General features: G+C 37.3%; 1 protein-coding gene across 1 annotated transcript in view; it reads right to left on the reverse strand.

Annotated features, from left to right (window-relative positions):
• CDIN1 (CDAN1 interacting nuclease 1) overlaps window positions 1-23,681 on the reverse strand; it is a gene marked incomplete at its 5' end in the record, with an annotated part of 219,308 nt that overhangs the window by 166,481 nt on the left and 29,146 nt on the right. The window contains one exon of the mRNA XM_081114040.1: window positions 14,782-14,886. Coding sequence (XP_080970166.1) covers window positions 14,782-14,886 — 105 coding nt within the window. The remainder of the gene's footprint in view (window positions 1-14,781; window positions 14,887-23,681) is intronic.

The following is a 23,681-nucleotide window of genomic DNA, read 5'->3' on the forward strand; positions in this document are numbered from 1 at the left end:
AACAGACAGGCAGGCCTGGGTCCAAAATGCCTTGGGTTTGGTGGACTAGACATAGCTGCAGAGAACAGCATGACCTGCAGTAGTTGGCCAGCCTAGCCTCCGCTTCTGTATGTGCTAAGCTTAGAGAAGAGGGTTCCGAACAGCCTCACATATAAAGAGTAGGAAAGTAGTTTTAGTGCAACTAAGACCTTGACTCCAGGGTGTATTATTTGCTTGTTTCTTCCAATGTGTTAATTCTGAGAAGGTCAATCTTGAATACCACAATCAGTCAGTCAGCAGTATTCATTCACTAAGTATCCACAATGTCCTAAGGCCATGGGTATGGGGAACTAGGACATCAAAATAAATCATTAAATGAGGTGGACAGGAATTGACTTAGAAGAAACTTCCAAAGTATGTGTGCACACATTCCCCCCCCCCCCCCCCCCCCCAGTTAAAACACTGTCAGGTATTCATATACTTTTTAGGGATCTGGTGAAGTAAATCATGCCCTGAACTTCCACATTATTTCAAGATTGCACTGGCTTTGTAACATATATCCATCCGTCACTTAGCATATAAATTTTCATAGTAAAAAATACAGTCACTTAATTTGCACAAATATCCAATATATTATTAAAACTTCTTCAAAAACCAGCTTCGTGTTTTTTCCCATGCTACCCTCCCAGATGAAGTTCCTCCTCATGTCTGAGAAAGGAGCAATTGGGAGGAGCCCTAGATGGCTATGGAAGACCTCGCCAAGGGGTGACCACTGGCTCTGTGGAGCAGCAGCAGCCATGTTGCAGCAATGAGAAAACAAGCAGGAGGACAAAGCCCATAGCGGGGACGGTGGGACAGAAACTGAAAGAGCCCGAGCCTTGAGGAAGGACGCTGTTGAACTGCTCAAGAGACCACGAATTGAACTGACCAGCTCCATACTTCTTTTGAGTAATAATACATTTGTTTTAACCCTCAAAAACAAAGGAATAAAACTGCCCAGGTTTCTATATGCCCTGGTAAGGAGGTGCTCCATCAAGATGGCATGTTTTTGGAGGTAATACATGAAAGGGGTTGTCCATTTTTACACTTTCTAAATCTCTTCCTAGCTGGCAGCTACTATATTTGGCTTCCATAAAATTGTTCCTCTATCACTGTGTCACTAAGTTGATATGCCTAGTGATCATAAATTGGTATGTGTGATTTTCCTGTATAGATTTTAAACATTGACGGTGTACTATTTAACCTCATTTTACATTGCATTCAAGACACTTCAGATGCCAAGTACGTAAAAACAGGCAAACACACACACACATACAAACACACAGTTCCCCATATAATCTTTAACTCAACATGTCCCCAAAGCCATCCAGCTAAGACAGTAACCTGGAGGAGGTTAGAGAAAATGAGGGTTGGATGGGTGCAGCACAGACTAGGAGCAGAACTCAGCATACACTTAGTTGCAACATCCATAATGAAAGGCAAGTCATCACGCTCCCAGGTGAAGACTTAAAACAAGTAAAGTCTTAAGGAAGAAGATACCACACATTTTATGTCCTTCCTCTTCCTAAGTACCAAACCTCTGAAAAGAACCATAAAGAAATAAAACCGTTATTTAATTTTCAAGCTCCTTTTGCTGCAGAATCTAGGAAGCATAAATGTCTACACCCTAGTGCACTCAAAATTATCTGAGCAAAATGAGTATTATTTCTGGGACTTGGGGAGCAATAAAGCAATTAAAAGGAGGTAAGTCAGGATACTTCTACAAAGCATTAGGCTTGGAAACTTCACAATGACAAGGCACAAACACCCTCTCTAAATGTGTGAAAGAACACCCGGGAACACTGGCTCTATGTGGCTTCTGATTCAGAGAACTAGTCAAGCAAGGTTTGCTATGAAAGTACATCCACCCTCCCTCACACATACCCTTCAAACACACACCTACATGCAAATTTGAAACACAGAGCCGTTCCCCCCTCAAAATCAAAACAGAATTCAATAAAAGAGCAAGAATTGGTAAAATACTACTAATTACTTTTTCTTTTTTTTTCAGGAACGTACAATGTGCAGTAGAAAGAATCTGGGAAATTACTGTGGAGAAAACAGGAAAAAGAGTTAAACTAAATTCAGGAAATAGAGAAAAACTTATCCATCATACTTCCCCTCCTCCATTCTTTTTTGTGATTTCTGACTTCATATTAAGGACCCAGAATACAGATTATGCCTAATCATAGCAAATATTTCCATAAATGATTACTAGTATATAGGTGAAAGCATTAAGTTTAGTAGTGAAAGTCTTAAAAGGTATATTTATATTGTATATAGGAAAAAAGTAGTTAGTGTCCCAGGCACTTAATTAATTTGGCTGATAAGCTTAAGTCACATGCAAAACAGCTCTTCAACAAAAGCCAAGATTTATATACTTGAGCACTTTATTTACCCTCAACAACCTTCTAAGATAGGTACTATTATTATCCATATTTTAAAGATGGAGAAATGAAGGAATAAAAATTAAGTAAAATACACAATTAAAGAGCTAAGATTAGCAGTACAGCTAGAAATCATATCCAATTCCAAAACCCAAACTTTTAACCCCAGCGTTAACTTGCTTTGCTAAGAGTTCCCAGAAATTGGTTTTGCACATCATGTGTGCTAATACCCCCACTTGAGCATTTACATGTTATATTAGACTCCAAATAACCCTGAAAGGTGAGCATTGTTGGGGTTTTGATAGAAAATTAAAGCCACAGGAGGTCTAGCATTTTAATCAAATTCCATGGTCTTAGACAATAATCCCTTTTCAAAAAAAAAAAATCAAATTACAGTTTTCCTTTACTTAACTACATAAAAATGCTGTTCTTTTCTAGTGTGTTGAACAGTAAAGGAACTTCTGACTACAGGAAACAGTCATGGATTAAAAACTGTTGGGAAATTTCTATGATTCTCTCTGCAGCTAAGGTATATATTTTGTTAACAGCCACATACCATTGCCTGGAGTGTCTCTACTAGTATGTGACTGCACATGTGTCTTTTGCTCAAATGCTCTTTACTGCATATAAAGCAGCTTTAAAGCCTTCTCTGAACAGCACAGGTATAAACCCAATCAATCTCTATAGATGACAATATCTTCCATAGGTGTTAATTTTATTATATAACTAGAGGCCCGGTGCATGAAAATTCATGCACTTGGGGGGTCCCTCAGCCTGGCCTGCGCAGTACAGGACCCCTCAGGGGATGTCCACATGCCATCTAAGGCCTGCTCCCAGGGGATTGGGCCTATAGTAAGCTTGCAGTCTATTGCCCGGGAGCCCTCGGGGGATGTCCAACTAACAACTTAGGCCTGCTCCCCACGGGGAATGGGCCTAAGCCATTAGTCGGACATCCTTAGCGCTGCCACAGAGGCAGGAGAGGCTCCTGTCACTGCTGCCGCCACCACCACTGTGCTGGCCAGCCATGAGCCGGTTTCTGGTTTAGTGGTGCTCCCCCTGTGGGAGCGCACTGATCACCAGGGGGCAGCTCCTGTGTTGAGCGTCTGCCCCTCGTGGTCAGTGCCCATCATAGCAACTGGTCATTCCCAGTTGTTCTGCCATTAGGGTCAATTTGCATATTGCCTTTTTATTATATTGGATATTTAATAGTTTTCTAGTTATAAAGTAATACAGGTTTTACCCAAAATGTTCACTGTTTGCATTATGGTGTATAGCCTTTCTTAGTTTTTACCCCATGTCTGGTGTGAGAATTGTGTGAATGTGTCCATAGACAAATATAAATTTTGTTAAATTGCAGTGTTTTAACACACTTTTTTATAATATATCTTTATTGTATGATTTAACATTTATCCATACCTTTACATATTACTTTTTTCAAATTTTTATTGTGAATACGACACTTAAAAAAAAGGGAACAAATATATAGCTGAATGAATACATATAAAGCAAGACCATGTAACCACTTTGTCTTATACTGCTGGCACCCCAAAAGAAACTCTTTCTGATCACCACCCTTCTCTCTCACAAATTAATCTGACCTTAATATTAACTGCTTTCTTGCTTTTCTTTATTGTTTTATCACCCTAATATGTATTCCTAAATTCCATAGGTTAGCTTTGCCTGCATGTAAATCTCACATTAACGGAACCACGCGGTGTGTGCTCTTTGGAATCTGGTTCCTTTCACTCAACAGTATGCCTGTGAGAGTCACCCATGGTCATGTAAGTGCAGTTATTTCATTTTCATTGCCATGTAGTACACCATTGTATAAGTGCATGCCACATTTATCTATCCTATGGTTGATGAAACCTTGAACGCAATCTTTGGCTATAATGACAATGATGCTGCTGTGAACATTTCTGTATGTGTCTCTTGGTGCACATCTTATTTGAAAGATAGGTATAAATGTAGAAGTGGAGTTCTGGGTCATCCTGCAGGCAAGTGTCCAGCTGCGCTATATACTGTCAAGCAAATTTTCAAAATGTTATGAACAAGTTTAATCTCCCATCAACACTAAATGGGAGCTTCCACTGCTGTACAATCTCATCACAGTTTCTCTGAGTCCTCTGTTTGCATTTTCATGTTCTTTGTGGTACCATTTGAAGTGCAGAAGTTTTTATTTTGAGAAAATCCAATACATCAATTAATGTTTACTACTGGTACTTTTTTGTGTGTCTTTTCTAAGAAATCTTTACCAATAGTCATAAAGACATTTTCATACACTTTCTTCTAGAAGCTTAAGAGTGTTAGATTTTATACTTTGGCTTATGATCTATCTTGAATTAATTTTGTGCAGTTTGTCACAGATTGTTTTTGTTACTTTCACACAGATATTCACCTGACCACACATCATTTGCCCATTTAGTTATCTTGGTGCCTTTGAGGAAACAAAATATCTGAGGGTCTATTTTGGAATTTTTTAATCTGTTGACCCCTAATTTATATGTTTTATCTTTGCACAGGTATCACAATGTTTTGATTACTGTAGCTAAATCATGTACATTTAATGTAAGTACTGATATATGTAGATTTAAATGTGTCATCTTACTAAATGCTAATTGTCTTATCCACTATACATTCCTTTTCTCTCCTTTTTTTGTCTTCTCAATTTATTTAATACTTCTTTATCATTATATTTTCCCCGGTAATCTAAATGTTTTACACTCTTCCTACCTAACCATAAGCCTCCTCAATTTATCAAAATTTATTTGTAATTGGGAATTAAGTGCTACCGGGAAAACACAAAAGTTTTACAACATTATGTAGAGTTATCTCCTCCTGACATACAGGGTATTATTGATGTTGTTTTAATGCTGTCTGTATCTTAAGATTCAAAAGACATTGCCATTGTTTCTACAGTTTCTATTCACTCTGATTTACCCACATGTGTATCATTTCATTGCCCTTCATTCTTTCCTTCTCTACTCTTGCATTTGGAATAACTCTTTTAAAATTCTGTCAGTGCAGATGTGTTGGTGATGTCAAATGCTGGCTCTTTTCAATCACAATGTATCTTATTTTTCTACTTAGTTTTAATATGTTTTTAGTTTTAGTTTTTAGAGTTTTAATTCTGTGGTATTTTGTAAAACCCACATAGAATTTATTGGACTTCTTAAATATGTAGCTGGATGCCATGCATCACTTGGAGGAATACTCTCAACCACTGTTTTTCAAACATTGCTCCCCTTCTCCTGAAACTCCAATTAGCTCTCCCTCCTATATCCTTTATTCCTCACTCTCTCAATACACTCAACCTTTCTGTTATCCTATGTTCCAATCTGGGTATTTTCTTCTGACCTATCTTCCAGTTCGGTAATTCTCTCTTCAGTAATTTCTGTTTTGCTATAAAATATATCCATTGAGTTAAATCCCCCCAATTTCAGTTACTGTATTTTTCACTTATAGATTTTCTATTTGTTTCTTTTTAAAATAAGTTCCCTGCAGAATGTTTCAATTTTTTTTATCATTGTCAATAAACTATAATTATAGAAGTTCTGTTTAGTACTTCCAATAACTAAGCTCCTTTGACTCTATTTCTACAGTTTCTATTGGCTCTCATTCACACTGTCATGTTTTCTTTTATGACTGTATATTATGTGACATAGTACTTTAAAAGTGATTTATAAATAATTTGAAGACTAGAATGATGTTGTCTTTCTCCAAAGAGGCTTGTGGTTTGATTCTGAGAGGACTAGGAGTACAAAATCAGCTTGGTCCAATTTAGGAGGCCAATGAGGTAAACTTTAAGTTGAAATGCAGTAATGTAGACTGTTTATTTTAGTTCACATTTACTCCTGGGGCATAGTCCCACCTCAAATCAAAGCCTGGGATTTATAAGAGCTCCCACCTTCGGGGGCCCTAATCTTTAAGCCTTGTCCTCTAGCCCTATAAAGCTGTCAAAAGTTCTACTCAGGACTTGGTTGGACTACAACTGAAAAAAGGGTAATTAAATTAGAATTCAATAATTAAAAAGTTAGTTCTGCAAAGCTTTATTTTCAGAAATTAAAAAAATACATTCCTAACTAATTCCTAAAGAAGAAATCATGATGGGAATAACAAAAATATGCAATATTGAGCAATGATAGTGGTGTGTATAAATAGTTGTAGAAAATTATTGCACTAATTGGATAGTAGAAGGAGAAAGGAATTTATTTTATTCTAGAAGGTTCTAGCAAACTGGAGATCCTAATACACAAAATAAAACAGAAAAAGAAATAAGAGAATCAAGAACAAATAAAACCCTCCTTGTTTGTAGATGAGATGACTTTCTATATAGAAAAAAAAACCAAAGGAATCTACAAACTATAAAACCTAATAAGAGATATCAGAAAGGTAACTGGAATAAAAGTAATATAAAAATAAATAAATAGAATTCTTAAAAGTTAATAGTATTCAATTAAAAAATGGAATAGAAAATAGATCTCATTCACAATAATAAATACCATAAAGTACTTAGAAATATATTTCACAAAAAAGTGTAAAACCTTTGAAGAAAATTATAAAACATTACTAAAGAGCATAAAAGAGTTCCTGACTAAATGTAAAGATATTTTTAGAAAGAAAGTATCATGGGTGGAAAGATAGTATAAATAAAATGGTCAATTCTCTATATATCAATCAATAATGTTAATAAAAATCCAATGAAACTTAAAACACAGTTTTATGGTAGAAACTGATAAACTTATCTTAAAATCCATTAAGAATGCAAGGTCATGAATAGTTAATATGTTCTGAAACAAAGTAGGGAACTTACTCTAACAGATATCAACATGGATACATTTCAAAAATATAGTATTTACCAAAAAATAAAACAAATGAAAGCATGTTACAGAATTCTAAATACATCTGATAACACTTAGAGTATAAAACAGCAAAATATAATTACCTTTCTTTCATGTACATATATGGGTATATTAAAAACAACAACATATGAGGCTAATAAGCACTAAACTTAAGACAATGGTTACCTCAAGTAAAGGAGAAAAGGAAAGAAATCAGGGAAAGTGTTTTCAAATAATAAATAAATAAAAATCTGAAGGAGAGAAAGATTGTAAAATGGTGTCTGAATATTTAATTTCTATGAAGTTTAAAAAGCATCTGAAGCAAACATAAACAGAGGTGGATTCATAGAGTCCATTACATTATTCTCTATTCTTTTCTCTGTGTGTGCTATATTTCATAATAAAAATAAGAAAAAAATCAAAAAGGAGTTGGATAAATTTGTCTTTAAGTCTTTTCTGCTCTGAGTCTCGCCCTATCATAAGTGTTCTGATTTAATTAGTCTTAAGTACCTACACTTCTCTCCTTTCTAATTAAATTTATGCATTAACTTTTAAGAACTAGCACAATGAAAATCAGATAAAGACGAAGAAGTCTGGGTGACAGACACTTCATTTTGCTTGCAAGACCAAATGTCTGGTCATTTTCTCTAAAGCAATCCCTCTAACTTCAACAATATATAAATAGCAAATACATTTTAGAAAAATGTTCTTTCTACAATGATTTCTTTCTTTGTTTAATAAATCAGATTATAAGAGATCTTTATATTAGGTTTATAGTAATTTCACTGAGTACCAGAGAGAGAAAGCACAAGAAAAGTTAACAGATAACAATATCCTGTATGTAAAGGTATTTACAACTTTTCTCTTGCAGGTGAAAATTCAACTTTCTTCCAACTCTGCATAGAGTATTAGCTAGTATATCTTCCATTATTTCCTCCTTCCAGCTATTACTCATTTATTTCCAAACACACTTCTGTCTTCCTAAGTCAAAACCTGCCTACCTTTCAAAGTATTGTCCATCACTATTTCTCTTCATTACTGAATGTCTTTGAAGGTCTTTGGTTCCATAGATCCTATACAGCAAACCCCGAAGACAGACTTATCTTAGCTGAACACATTCAAACATTTTGCACCTTTGACTACCCTTCTTTCCTTGAAAATCTTTCCTCTTATGAATTCCAGGGCACTGTTTTCTAATCTCTCCTCCTACTCTGTTAACCACTGATCTTTCTCCTTAGCTGCTTGAACTCTTCCCTGAAATTTCCCAGGGAGGTGTCCTCAACCTTCTTTTCTTTTCACCTTGTATGTCCATGTGGGTGACAGCACACCTTGTTGTTTCCCCAATAACTACTTGCGTAACTCCAAAACATACACACACACACACACACACCCACACACACACACACACAGATTTTTTTTTTTTTCCTTTTCCAGCCTCAACTCTACTCAGATTCACAGTCTCAATTTGGTAACTACTTATGGGACTTTTCACCTATTTGACCATAAGTATTCTAAAGACAAATTTACCACCACCTTCCTTTCCCGCCGAAGTGTTTTATACCCAACCTCCATTAAAGCAACCATTTCCATAAACACAGCTGCTAGAGCTAGAAATCTGAGTCATTCTTGATTCTTTCCTCCCCACACCTGAAACATCTAAAAAGTCACCAAGTCTCATTAATTCTACCATCAAAAGTTTTTCACATTTTTCCTACTCCCCTCTACTACTAAACAGTGTCCTGATTCACTTCCCTTGTTTCATATCTCTATACACTTTAATCCAATCTCCAATTTACAAACAACACTTCTAAAATACACATCTGATTATGTTATCCTGTTGGCCTGAAAATCCCTGGAGGTGTCTATTACCTATACAATGAAGTTCAAACTCAAAGCACTTGAGACTGGCTTCAGTCATCTTCTTTTTGCCTCCCACAACGCTTTCCCACTTTCAATCCCCCAAGCATTTTATACTTTAATCTCACCACATCACCATAAATTACTGTTTTTTTCTGGAATCTAGAATGTTCTTAGAGCCTCCTTATTCTACTTGGATAACTTCTACTCTAGGGAAATAATTGGACTTGGGATCCTATACCATGCTATCACCATTAAATCAAGTTATTTTAGTAAGAGAACTATTTCAAGAGATGAGATATTAGAGGATTTTTAGATCAAGCCGAAGTCTTTCATTTTAAAAATAACAAAACTAAAGGTCATAGAAATGAAATGATTTGTCCAAGGTTACACAAAGCGTTATTTTATACCAGGTATAGGTATATATATATAAAAGAAATAAGTTGTGCTATAAGCAGGGCTTACTGGAATAATTGTTAGGTCATCTCTACAGGTGGGAATATTGCATATTTTAATAGTTTTATTATTCTAATAATAATAATGTATCAATGACCAATGTGTATAAATTAAACCATAAATACAAATATAAAAATAAAATATCCTAGAACATAAGTTATGTCACCAATAGATCCCAAACCCACAAGTTCCCACTTCTTACCACCCAAAGATGCAATGAATGGGAGATCAAAATTTTCCTCTATGACAGTTCTTTTTCTACTATAAATGCAAAATTTTAAATATGACCTCTCAATATAAAAAGTGATTATTTTTCCAGGTAAATATGTTCTTTCATCTGATTTAGGGCCATCTTAGTTCTTCAGAACCTAGTTTTCTCTGACAGGCATCCTTATGTATTCTACAATTATTTTTAAACAATAGGGAGCATCAAAAGTTGTGCTGTTAAGGAACTACCTTTGAGAACTACTGTTTTTATTCTTGGGATACTTAACCATTTGTACGCCATAAGTGTCTATAGACGCAAGCAGCAGACCTTTTTAAATTAAATTCAAAATACTGTGGCAGTCAACTGGTTAAAATCCAATTAGAAAAATCACTTAATATTTCAAAGACTCAGTTTTACCATTTGTACCTAGATTCATGACTGTAGAATCCATTTTCTTTTCTTTTTTTGTGAAAAAATTAGAACCTTCATTTATTGTTGGTAGGGTTATAAATTGGTACAACTGCTTTGGAAAACAATTAGACCAGTCCTCAAAAAGTTAAGCATAGAGGTCCCATATGATCCAGCAATGTAGAATCCATTTTCATCTTAAAAGTTCTATGATTTTTATCAATTTCACATCTCAAAGATTTAGATTAAATTTCTCTCTGCATACAGCCCTAAAACTTTCAAGTACGTATAGTGTATCAGGAAACTGCCTTGGTCCTAATAATAATGACTTGTAATCATGTTGACACTGGGCATTTCTGTGTGGGCCTAACAGCAGGTCTATTCTAGGTCAATAGCTATAGTGATTGAATTGTTTATTAAGACTTCTAGGCATTTAAAGTAATCAGACCACAGGGTGAGAACATGAAGAAAAATAATTAACTCCTTTCATTCACCATTGATTATAAGATACCACTTTCCCCAATAGAGGTTAAATAATCACCTCATGGTGTTACACACACCATAACTACTTCACTGCTAAAAACTACCTTATTTTTTATGCAAAACTAAACACAGATATTTAACAAAAGAACCACCCAATATTTACCTGAATAATTTATTTAAGAATATATCTATATATATTATATTCAACCTCACAATTCTTCAAGTATTGAAAGAGTCTTTTTATGAGAAGGTATCTGACTTGAACCAGGTAATCCCAAGAAAAGAGACAAGTAGGTAGGTCATGAGGACCATAAAGGCGCCCAGCTCTTTGCAGCAACTTCAAACTTATTTGTTTGACTCTCAATGCTTCTATCATAGTGGCCAATGTCAAGGAAAATAGAGACACTCCTCATCCTTAAAATGCATTTAATTTTAGAAGGGCACATGTCAAAATGGTTAAGTATACAAAATGAGGCACTAAAGAACAGTGGTTATCCATTTTCATTAAAGTGACAAAATCACTTTTCTAACAAACAATGTTCAGCGTAATTTAATAGACAACCCATTATATTATTACCATGGATGGAATGAGATAGCTTTTACCACTAACCAATAAGCATTCTCCTCCTACTCCATGATAGCATTTGCTTTTTCTTCTGCAAAAGCCTTAGACCTAAAATAGCACCAAATAACATTGTTCACTTTTTCTCAGTAATATTCAGAGCTAAAAGCATTACCAATTCTGATCTCCCTCAGTTTTCTTAAAACAACAGCTTGTCAAACCAAATAAATTACTTTTACTTTATCTTAAAAGTAAAAATTTATTAAACATCCTACTATAGGCAAATACTTTAGTTTTCTAAGATGCTGTAACAAATTACAATGTTTGGAAAAGGGACCTTTGGGAGGTAATCAGGGTTAGATTGGGTCACAAGGGAAGAACCCTCATGATGGGATTAGTTGCTTTAGAAGAAGAAAGAGATCACTCTGAGTGCACCCACCAAGGAAAGGCCAAGTGAGGACATAGTGAGAAGGTGCCGTCTGCAAGCCCGGAAGAGTGTCCTCACCAGGACCTGACCATGCTAGCAACCTGATCTCATACTCTCTAGACCTCTGGGAAAATAAATGTCTATTGTTTAAGCCATCAGGCTTTGGTATTTTGTTATGGCAGCCCCAAAATGAACTAGACACTTAGGTCCACTCACAGTAGGCCACACTTTGAGTCACTAGTGTCTTCAATATTCCCAGCTAGACAGCCAATTCTCCAAGTTTTAGGGATGGGCTAAGCTCTCTCTTGAGTTCTTTTTTAACTATCTCTTTCTTGGGCATAGATTCTAAAAACTTCCACAGAAAACTAAATTTGTGACTGTATCAGCTTACTTATTCCACATACTGAGTTTTATGAAGCATTCTGATCTTACTCACTGGTGTCCATTTCTTCCCCCCTCTGGATTTCAAATATTTTCTGGTTTTGTTTATACAGAGAATGTCTGAGTAATCATCTTTTCTCAGGGAATTCCTCGGTTTCTGAAATCCTGCTAGAATACCAAGTCATTCTGCCCCTCTACATCATCATAAATGAATGAATGAACATCTACAGGCTAATTTAATTCTGTAACCATAATGCTGCTAGTCTATGTCTAATAAGCACAATTACTTTTCAACCTTTTCACAGTAAAAAGTTTAGAATATTGTACAAAACCACTTAAACATTTCCTTACTCCATTTCTGTGCAAAATATGTGTTCTGCCCTCCTAATCTTTCTTAATTTAATAGGTCACAGAGACCTTATAAAGAGAACAGTAAAAATGATTGGCCAGATTCACTTTCTAATTGTTGTAATTTATAAAAATCGAACTACCATCTCAACTGCTTTCTTCCCAAATAAATTTTCAGTTTTATTGACATAATAGTACTAATAATCTCATACTCTTTCTGTGTCTTTTATCCCCTACATCCAAACTCCAATTGCCAAACTTATGCTTTTCATTTAAGAATTTAACAAGGAAATGCAGGAATTGGCATAAAACTAAGTTCCTGAATACTTAGTGCTTTTACATAGCCTCATAGTGTTCTTATGAGGTCAAACTATTTGAAGCTTCAGATACTATATTTTCCCTACTACATTAGTTTGAAAACACTGTAGAACTTCAATCTTCTCTAAAAACATCATCATCATGTGGACTATAATTATTCTACAACCACCCCACTTTAATAATAAATGCTAAGAATATTAAAACAACAAAAGGAATGCCTTAAAATGCATTAAACTCTTCTCTTATTAAACACAAAATCTTAACTCTTACCACAGCCTTTTATTCTTAATTCACAATCAAATCCATTTGGCAGTTAATCTCAGCACTTACTGTCACTCATTCCAATAAAACCAATCTTAAATGGTGGTGAATGCCTTCCCTGCTTCTCTGTGTGTCCTAAGGAAAACCCAGAGGATGAGCAGATATGGAGTATAGTCACTAAGTTTATGCACAACACAATTATGCTTTGTTATACACCAACTTTTGCCAGAACATCCAACTTGTAACTTTTCTCCATTTCTGTTGAACTCCTTCAGCCTAATAAAAAGTAGGCACTCAACAAATAACTACTGTCATGGTGATCATGGTGATGACGACAACAAATATAGCAACACTGGTGGACAGTTTCTTGAGTACCAGGTACCATTTTACCTAACTGCCATCACTGTAATAATAAAAGCAGTAGTAGTATTTAAGAAACAGGCAAAGGTGGAAGTATCTTATCTGAATTAACATAATAGTACTAATATTAGTACTAATAGCCAGCATGTGAACATAGGAAGTTTTGGCCTCAAACCTTACATAATACTTGGATTTCAGCATCCAAATGATAAAATTACCTTCAAAAATTTGTACTCCAACATCACTAGGTTATTAGTTGCCACTCCCTGCCACTCTACACAATCGAGTGTCAACACAAAGGGAAGTTAACTCTAGACTTTTACAGAACTCATGGCATCTCCCACAGAACCAGAAAGTCAGGCTCAAAAGCTTCATAACCAAGAACAATGCCCAAACCCCTAGACAGGAGAATTCCCATCAGATACCACTGCCACCTCCCTGCCCAGAGTGCTGAGAGTTCCACCACTGGGGCCTCCTACACCAGATCAATCCCCCCTGTGCCGCACCCCCCCACCACCACCACCACACCTGCCAAGAGAATGGATCCTGCACACAAAGGCTTCTACCTTCTCACCATTCAAGTTCATCTCTACAGATCTGATTCATCACCCAGTAAAGTTAATGTGCAACTGCTGGCTGGAAATGAGTATATTTTTAGCTCTAATTTGAAGTAAAATATGTATATAGCTATATTTACACTATGTTTATCATTACAATTTTAAGTAAGCATGTTTTCAAGGTCTATAAAAGAAAGCAGTTTAAAAAACTGTAAGAGTCTGGAGTTACAGGTGATTTATTTATTCTTTATTCTTTTTTTCTGATTTCAATATTATTTATGTAAGAAATAAAAATTCAGCCCATCTGATGTGGCTCAACAGTTGAGTGTCGACCCAGGAACCAAGAGGTCGCTGATTTAATTCCCAGTCAGGGCACATGCCCTGATTGCAGGCTAGATCCCCCAGGGCTGGGGGAGGGGGTTGGGGGGAGAGGGCTGTGCAGGAGGCAGCCAATCAATGACTTCCTTTCTCATCGATGTTTCTATCTCTCTATTCCTCTCCCTTCCTCTCTCTCTAAAAATCAACAAAAATATATTTGGAAAAAAAAGAAATAAAAATTCAGAGGAGAAAATATACCTTTTTGTTGTCATATATATTCTATGACTTGATTTCATTATGCACCTAAAAAATACCACCCAACTAAAAAAGACAATGGCAGGTGCCCTTTATTCTATAGAACTGAAGCTTGCATTGCATTCGATTCCCCCCAAATTTGGACATGCCTAGTGCATCAGTAGCTCCAAAGAATTGTCTCTCACATATTTGGAAAGATTTTGATATAAGAAACTTAAATTCTCTTCTCAGTATCAAAATGACTTCCCGAGGTTCGCACTCCCTCCCCAGATCAGAGGGAGCCGAAAGGTTGCCTTCCCTGATACAAACCCTGAGGTAACTCAAGACAGGACTCACCTAGAGATGTGCTCGCTGCACCTGCTAGAAGCACCAGGCTCTGCCCGGTACCTTCTGGAGCTGCTTGACCTCATCCTGAAGTCTTCCCATGACTCCCAGACCAACCTGAACCTCAGGGAGGACAAATGTGAGTAGCTTTGGCCAAACACTCCAGTGCCTGAGATTAAGTCCTGTTTGCTGTCACACTGGCTTCTCTTATTTCTTCCAACTCGGCCCCAAGGCTGCTGATGTAAAATAAGATTCCCAGATTTTTATGTAATGGGGACATTGTCTTTACAAACCCAGCTTGTATTACAGATACTGGAGAATCTGTTATTGCCAGGAGATCAAGCCCCATGCTCAAGGCCAGCCCGACTGCTGGGCCCGGCTCCCCATGACAGAGCTCTCACAATTGCCTCCTCTACTCTCCTCCTCCTCCTCCTCAGCCTCCAAAACACCTGCTTTGGTTTCCTCCCAACCTAGTCTATGCCAGTTAAGGGGAGAGAGGGAAGTCTACAGGCAGGTCCAATGGTCCCCACCCCTACCACAAGCCCACTCCCTGTCAATGAAGGAAACTAGATCCCACCAGCTTTGCCCTACCTGTGATAGTAAAAATGCTGGAAAGTCTATTTTGAATATAAACTCTTTCAGTTCCAAGATACAGACATCAAGGAACACACTGAGATCTATTTTTAAGCATACACACCCTGAAAAGGATCAAATGCAGGTGAGACCAAATACGGGTGATACTATGATGAAAGGAACAAACATCCCACTTTAAAAAGTTTTTCCCTCCAAGTTTCCCCACACATAAAATTCTAACCACTTATGAGTAGTCGTCATTTCAATGAATTGTGTCAAATGAAAAGGAGAAAGAAAGATACATTCACCATGAGGCTAATTTATGGTCTCACTAAATCCAGCAGACTGAAGGGTTTCATTTAGTCTATCATGAATTCTGAGACCAAAGCAATTCTATTAAAAGCCCTTGCGGGGAGGGGGGGAGGGGCAAGAAAGATAAAAAGACAGAGAAAGAGAGAGAGAGAGAGAAAGAAAGGTCAGCCAACAAAAACTTTCCCTAAATATTGTAATTATATCAATACTATCCTTTCCAGTTTTGCAAAGGTAGTATCAAGGAATTTGTCCCTCTAAGTAGGAGACCAATAAAATTATTGTGTAAATAATGTTTTAAGAAATTAAGACAATAAAATAGGTATAATACCTTATAATTTCATATACATTAAATTCTCAAAACAATACTGGGTATCAGTTGAAAAGACTGCTTTCTACCTGCAGATTAGAAAATGCATGCTTAGGAAAAATTACCAAAACATGTGCAGAGGCATCTAGCTCCGAAAGGAGAGAGCCTCTCACAGCTCAATTCTGGGGCTCCCGGTCCTGAGAGCCAGCTACCCCAGCTCACCTGTCCGCCGTGACTAAGATGGGGCTGCTCCTCCTCACATGGCTCAGAGGGTGGCCGCTGCATTCCAGACAAGGAGATGAAGAAAGACTCTTGATCATACGCCTACATTTTCCCGTGCGGACATTCATTTTCCTTTTCTGATAGCTTGTCTCCCTATTCTCTCACTGGTCCAATGTTAGGCTCCCCTGAAATCCACTGCAAAGGCAAATACTCTCCTTCAGAATTGTTTTTAGAATAAAAATAGGGAGGATTCCTGGGAATTCCCCCAATAATTACATTAAAAACGGATTGTACCAGAATACTGACAATTAGACAATGTCCCAAGAAGAAAACCAGAGGGAAAACATGTGGCTTCCAACCAAAAACAAACAAAAGACCCAGCTGAGGAATCCTGTGTTCTTTTTTTAAAAAAGAAAATCTTAATTTTAAGCATTAAAAAACATACCTAGAAGGATTCTGCATTGGCTGTTGGAGACTGGCACTGATGTTTCAAGGCCTCTCAATAAAATTGCTTTGGTCTAAGAGTTTGTGAAACCCTTCAGACTTCTGGATTTAGTGAGCCCATAAATAAGACTCATGTTTACTTTTAATTTAAAGTGTTCTTCCTTTCTTCATTTTCTTTTTTCATTAGCCTCGGAGTTCTTTAAGGCAGGGGCTCCTTTTGCCTTTATATGTATTTTTTAATTTTACATCATCAACATTTAGCACAGAACCTTGCACAGAGCAGTCTTTCAAATGATGGCTTAAATAAAGAATAATCCTCCTCCTCCCCCCATTCCTTGGTATGCACACACCTCATACCCAGCACAGATCCATTCTAAGGGAAAAACTAAAACACTGCAACCCACAGAAAATACAGCATATAAACATGTGAACACAGGACGGTGATAGCATTGCTAAAGAAGACTTTTAGTTTCCCAAAACAGTGGTACCTCATAACAAGTGATCTTAAGCTTTACAAAAAATAGGAGAGTGTGTGCTACTAATTAATTTTTAAAGTCTAGAAATTTTGTCCATACAAAATGCAACAGAAATATTCAGTGACAGCCTTTGCTGTCACAGAGTTCATAACAATCAACTATATTTTTAAGACATCAATAAATAGTGAGGTAGATGACCTCAAGAAAAAGATGTTCATGGCCAGACTATAAATAGGGTGCTTGAAAAAAGCACCCTGATCTGTTCCTTGTATTGCCAGTTACCCCAGCCTAACCCAACTCTCTCTCTTTATGACATCCAGGTAGGTAATGTAAACAAGTCACTGTGGGAAAACCGAGACAGCCATGTCTAAGCTTTGACTCAGTCAGACCAAATCTAGAACCAGGAAAGTAGAGGCACTGGGAATTATAAAACTGCTAACCTTACTGAAAAGCTCCTGACTCACCAGGCACCCACCTTGAAATGCTTCTGAATATGGTGAGAAACTTGGTCTGATCCACTTACGTTCTGATTGGACCTGATAGCCCAGAGTCCAATCTGATAAAACCCAGTATCTTTATCTCTACATCAGATGGGGTACATTTAACTTAAAGGGATAGAAAATCCAAAATAACTGTGGATTAAACAGGGCAGAAATGTATCTCTTCCAGGATAGCAATTCTGCTCCAGGAAGTCTTTAGGACCCAGTCTACTCAACAGTCACATAAACAAAGCTACTACAATTCACAGCAATACAATATGAGTAAAAGTTAACTCTCTACTTCAAAGCTATCTCGGTTTCCTTAATTCTTGTTTAATAAATCCAAGCCATTTTATTTTTTTATTTTTTTAAAAAATATTTTTTATTGACTTTTTACAGAGAGGAAGGGAGAGAGATAGAGAGTTAGAAACATCGATGAGAGAGAAACATCGATCAGCTGCCTCCTGCACACCCCCTCCTGGGGATGTGCCCGCAACCAAGGTACGTGCCCTTGACCGGAATCGAACCTGGGACCTTTCAGTCCACAGGCCGACGCTCTATCCACTGAGCCAAACCGGTTTCGGCCATTTTAAACTCTTGGTATCTGCTATTTCTTTGAGAGGGCTCCCCAATCATTATTATAATGGACTAGAGGCCCACTGCATGAATCGTGCAAGGGTGGGATCTGGCCGGCCGGCCCCAATGGGGGCCCATGGGGCTGGGCCAGTGGGGAGGAGGGGCCATGGGTGGTTGTGACCGGCCCCACCCCAATCAGGTTGTTGGTGCCCGATCGGGGCCTGGATCAGGCTAGTTGGCTGCCGCCGTGTGCCTCATAGCCACCGGTCATTCTGCTGTTCTGGTTGCTGGGCTTTTATATACTAGTATATAGATTTCACTTACCAAACACCATTGGTGAGCAACCAGATTTAGAGCTGGAGATACCAGCAATTAAACAAATTGCTATTCATTTGCTAAAAGGCAAAGGCCTCCCTGATTTTTCAGTTCAAGACACAATCCCCTAAGTATAATATTTACTATCTTTAGGCATGGACTATTTTGATTCTCAAAACACAAACCTTTTTTCCTCCTCTTCTAAGATAATAATAATAGCAAGAAAATTAAAAAGCAATTGATTTTATGAAACATGGGCATTTCACTTCATTTCAAAAGAGAAGTAGGTAGGCCTGGATTCATTCAACTGAGCCATCATGATTTTGTGTAAATTTTCTTCTCAGTTTCTCTTCATTTCATTAAATCCAGTAATTCTGTATATTACAAGACTACATATTTAGAAGCCACTCCTATGAGGTAGTCAGTTCATTTATTCAGTAATTCAACAGCTGTTTATTAAGCAGCTGTTTGTTGACACACTCCATGTGCTGGAGAGAGTGAACTCTCAGAATGTATGTTGCAGAAGACTCAGCCTCCCCAAGAGTTATATATTTAAAAGGCTTTTGCTAGGCAGAAAACACAGTTACTCTCAGAAACAAAGAACTCCCTACTATTTCAGTAGAGTAAATACCACTTATCATGTCCCATGAGTTCAGATTCTCTAATCATGTCTGTATAAATTTCTAAGAAGTGATGAAACAAACAAAAAAAATCTTATAGTAAGTTCTTTGAAATGACTTGATAAAAGTATCTTGGTACCAAATGGTATTCAGATAATTTGGGCAACATAATTCTAACAGAATGAGTCAGACACATCATCACTCTTGTAACCTTGACCCTGAATTTGGTCTAAAAGTTCTATACATTTTTAGTAGAATAGATGATGCCATAACACAGGAAAATGGCAACATTTAAAATTCATAGTAGCACAAAACCATTACTTTTCCCATTGGATCCCTTGAACTTTAATAATGTCTGACCTGGTTGGCCAATAAGTTCTAAAAGCAGACAGAGGAAAATTGCTAATATCGGACACTGCTGGAATGATTTTTCATTTAGAAAGATTTTATAAGTTCTCTTAAAAACAGGTCACCAATTCTGGAGACACTTAGCTTTCTTGAGCGGGTAGCTATTGACGAGAGCAGGTAACCTAATATATGCAAAGTAAAATCCAGGTAAAAACTAGACTTCATATATTCTTATTATCCTTACACATAAAGTAAAAATAAATACTTACCCACTCCCCCCACACGGTTATCTATGAACCAATCCAAATCAAAGGACGTGTGACAAAAGGAGATGTGAAAGAAAGTTACTCATTTATTTCCCAGGATAAATGACACAAAAGCTAGCATCTTTTTAACTGTCCAAAAGAGAGAATATACTACACAGCTGAGACTGGATAAAGGCCTGAGTAATCATACATTTATAATTTTCACATTGCACAAATGAAAAGATTTATAAAGGCACAATTTAAAAGTCTACCTTGCTTAAGTCACTTAAAAGAAGCAAAGTGATAAGGGAGGCAAGCAATTAGCTGCTTCTCCACAACACCACAATTCCAAGTGGCTTTCTACATGCCCCTTGCTTTACTTAAATATCATTTCAACACGCAATTATCCCTGTGCTTTGATGCAGTTGCCATTTGCTTTGTTTTTAATGCAAATACCTGCTTACTGATTGAAACCGCCCCATGTTACCGTTTGTGAACTGTTGCCTAGATGTGGCTTCCAAATGACTTTAGCAATATACTCACTCCTTAAGAACCCTAAGACCATAGTCAGCCAGAGTAACCTCTAGGGTACATGCCCTATTCTAAAAACTCAGAGAGCTAGGTGTAGTCACCTAGAGAGAAGCTCTCATTTCATTTCTCTCCCACAGACTGTCAAACGGTTCCTTTCCCAGCTTTATAAAAACACCAGACTCCAGATTGGCAGGGGATTACCTTGGCACTACACAATTCTTAAAGCTTTTCCACTGCACGCATTTATCTTCACAGGATGCCTGTGCAAAAAGCAGGAGCTCCTGCCTGGCTTGTGTGGCTCAGTGGTTGAGCATCGACCTATGAACCAGGAGGTCACAGTTTGATTCCCAGTCGGGGCACACGCCCAGGATGTGGGCTCACCCCCCACGATGGGGCGTGCAGGGGGCAGCCAAGCAGTGATTCTCTCTCATTATTGATGTTTCTATCTCTCCCTCCCATTTCCTTCCTCTCTAAAATCAATAAATATATAGATATTTTAAAAAGAAGGCGCTCTTGCTATCCACATGGACAAACTAGAACTCCAAGAGTAAGTGACTTGCCCAGGGCCATGCCTTCAAGACAGCTGCACGACTGGCTTTGGAAGCCAGACCTCCTCTTGGGTCTTAGATCCGTAGGCCTGGAGCTTGTGGCCAGGGAACGGTGAAGGACTCTTCCCAATTCTCATCTAAAGGAATACAATTCACAGACCATATCTGACTCATTACATTTTAAAAGCAATGGAACTCAGTTCAAGGTTTTTTCACTTCAAGTCAATGGGGCCCTAAATCTTTACAAGTATACAGTTATTTTTTAAATCACACTTTCACTGATTTGCACATTTTTATCTTTAACATTTTATTAACATAGCTCATATCAAATTGTCACTTAACTTAGTGATATGATCGTAGCACAATGCATTACTCATGTGTTTGTGGTGAAGTTGGTGTAAAGAAACCTGTTGTACTGCCAGTCATATAGCGGTTATGTACAGTACATAATACCTGGTGGTAATGCTAATCAATGACTGTTACTGGATTATGTATTTACTATACTATACTTTCCATCATTATTTTAGAGTGTATTCTTTCTACTTAAAAAAAAAAAAAGTTTGCTGTAAAACAGTGTGCTGTGTTAGGCTGGCAGCAGCTTCATACATCTGCATACCTCATCTCTTGATTGCATAATTTTCTCGTGTGCTTGATTTAATCTCATGCTGTTTTGTACAGTAACATTCTGTACAGGCGTCAAGTCTAGAGCAATAGGCTATATAGCCTAGGTGTGTGGTAGGTCTGTGCCGCCTACGTTTGTTTAAGTGCACTCTGATGTTGACAAAATTGTCTAAGGACACATCTCCCAGAACATACCCCTGTCCTTATGTGGCACAAGACTGTAATTTAATTTCAAATTAGAAAGAAGAAAAGAAAAAAGGGAATAAATCTGGATCAACCTCAGAGAAGTTGGTCATCACCATGGGCCCACATCTCTTGTGGGACCAGGCTCCAGATGGAATGCAGGAACATACGCATTAGGTCACACAAGGGAAGGTATTTTATTTTACAGACTGTATTGAAAAACTTTTAAGCAATGCATGCTCTTTAATAAATTTCATTTATCCCACAGCTTATTTTAAATACTCTAAAATTATGTTCTCAGATTCTTCTGTGAAATACATAACTAATGCTCTTCATGTTTCATTTCCCTGAGACACCAGATAATACAATTATTTCCACTAAACACCATCCTGGTCCTCAAACTCTCCTCACTTATGGATGTTACTTTCCACTCATTGGACAATCTGATAAGGGAACAGTGGAGACAAAGGAAATGTGTAGGTCCTTCCAGTTTACTTTCACAGATTTCCAGGAGCACCTATAATTTTATCATCTTAGTGTATCAACCGAGTGAACACAGGGACCAAGAAAAAACACCTGCTGTCACTATTTCCACTGATTAACCCAGAAAATGCCACCAAAATGGCATTAGCCAGTTTAAGAAATCAACTCCTACGGCTTTAAACACAAACTCAAAAGTCTCTCTGTGACTTGAACCTGTTTGGGAGTGAATACCTAGGCAGGTGGCAACCTTATTTAGAGTAAATTAACCACCCCCTAATTGTACAAAAGAGCTTCCTGGTAATTGACAGGAACACAGCTAGATATGAGTATGCCTGTTGGGAATATAAAATTTACAAATAACCCTGAGAGGTTAAGGAAATAGTAACTTCTATAAACAGAGATTTTAACTTAACAGAAAACATTTTACAATAAAGTTTATGTATATAGTCTATTAAGGAATTAAAACAGGCCTCATAAAGAAGTACATACAGGGATACTATGAAAGGGAATTAGATTACTCAAACCTGATTTTAATCAGAAGCTTTTTGACCTTAATCCTGCATGGCTTATTTTAGATGATTTTCCAAGCAGATAATAAAGAGCAATTTCACTTAAGAGCTGCAGCCACGGGGTTTACAGTATAAGGCCCTTCCATGTCCCATTTCCACATCTCCTCATGGAGGGCACGTCCATCACTCATTCTTTCTTAGGAAGCGTGCTTTCCTCCATAAGTGTACAGAGTCCCCCAGGAGAAAACCCAAACTTCTCTTCCTTATTCTCACCAATTTCAAAAGGCAGTCAACCTCATGGAAATGTAGAAGTCAAACTTTTTGTCTTCTTTATAAACCAAGAAGTGTATTTCTATTTTTTTCCATGTAAAAGAACAAAAGTCACATAAAGGTGGTATCTCAAAAATAATATAATCAAACATTCAAATGTCATGCTCAAATGATGTGCAATTAAAGTATATTATATACAACATGACGTGTAATATTAATATTCTACATTTTACGTAAGATATATGTAAGGCTACACAATACACAAAATGGTTTGGAAAAACCGGCATCAAGGTTATCTGCTGTGACTTCCTATCAGCAGGGAGAAGGAGGCGGATGGAATTCTGGAACATGAGTAAGATAACACTCATGTCAAAAAAAAAAAGTCCTTGTCCTCAAGCAAGCTAATGAAGCGAGTGATAAGCTACGGGTCAAATTCCCACTTCTACAATCAAAATTTATCATAGGAGCCCTTGAAAAGGGAGTGCATCTGTCATATGTTAATGACTTTAAGCCGTTCACCGAACTTCTAGGTGTATAGAAAAACTTAAAAGCACTTCACAACTCCTTGTGGGTATAATTAGACTGTTGCGATTGTTGGCAATTCTCATCCTGGGACTTTAAAAGGTCATTCCACTCTTTAAGATACCAAATTTGGAGTCACTCTCCCTTCTGGATAGATTAAACACACCCTACAATTAGTATACAGCTGCACCTGTTGCAAAGCTTCTTTCTTCGGTGTTGTAAATGGGGACAGTCAACAACATTCTAAATTCTTGAGGGATTATTAAACCTCGGAAACCAAGCTATGAACAAATCTGTCTGCTGTTGAGGTGAGGGATGGTGGTCACAC

The sequence above is a fragment of the Myotis nattereri genome, assembly GCF_964212035.1.
Source record: "Myotis nattereri genome assembly, chromosome: 1".
NCBI lineage: Eukaryota > Metazoa > Chordata > Mammalia > Chiroptera > Vespertilionidae > Myotis > Myotis nattereri.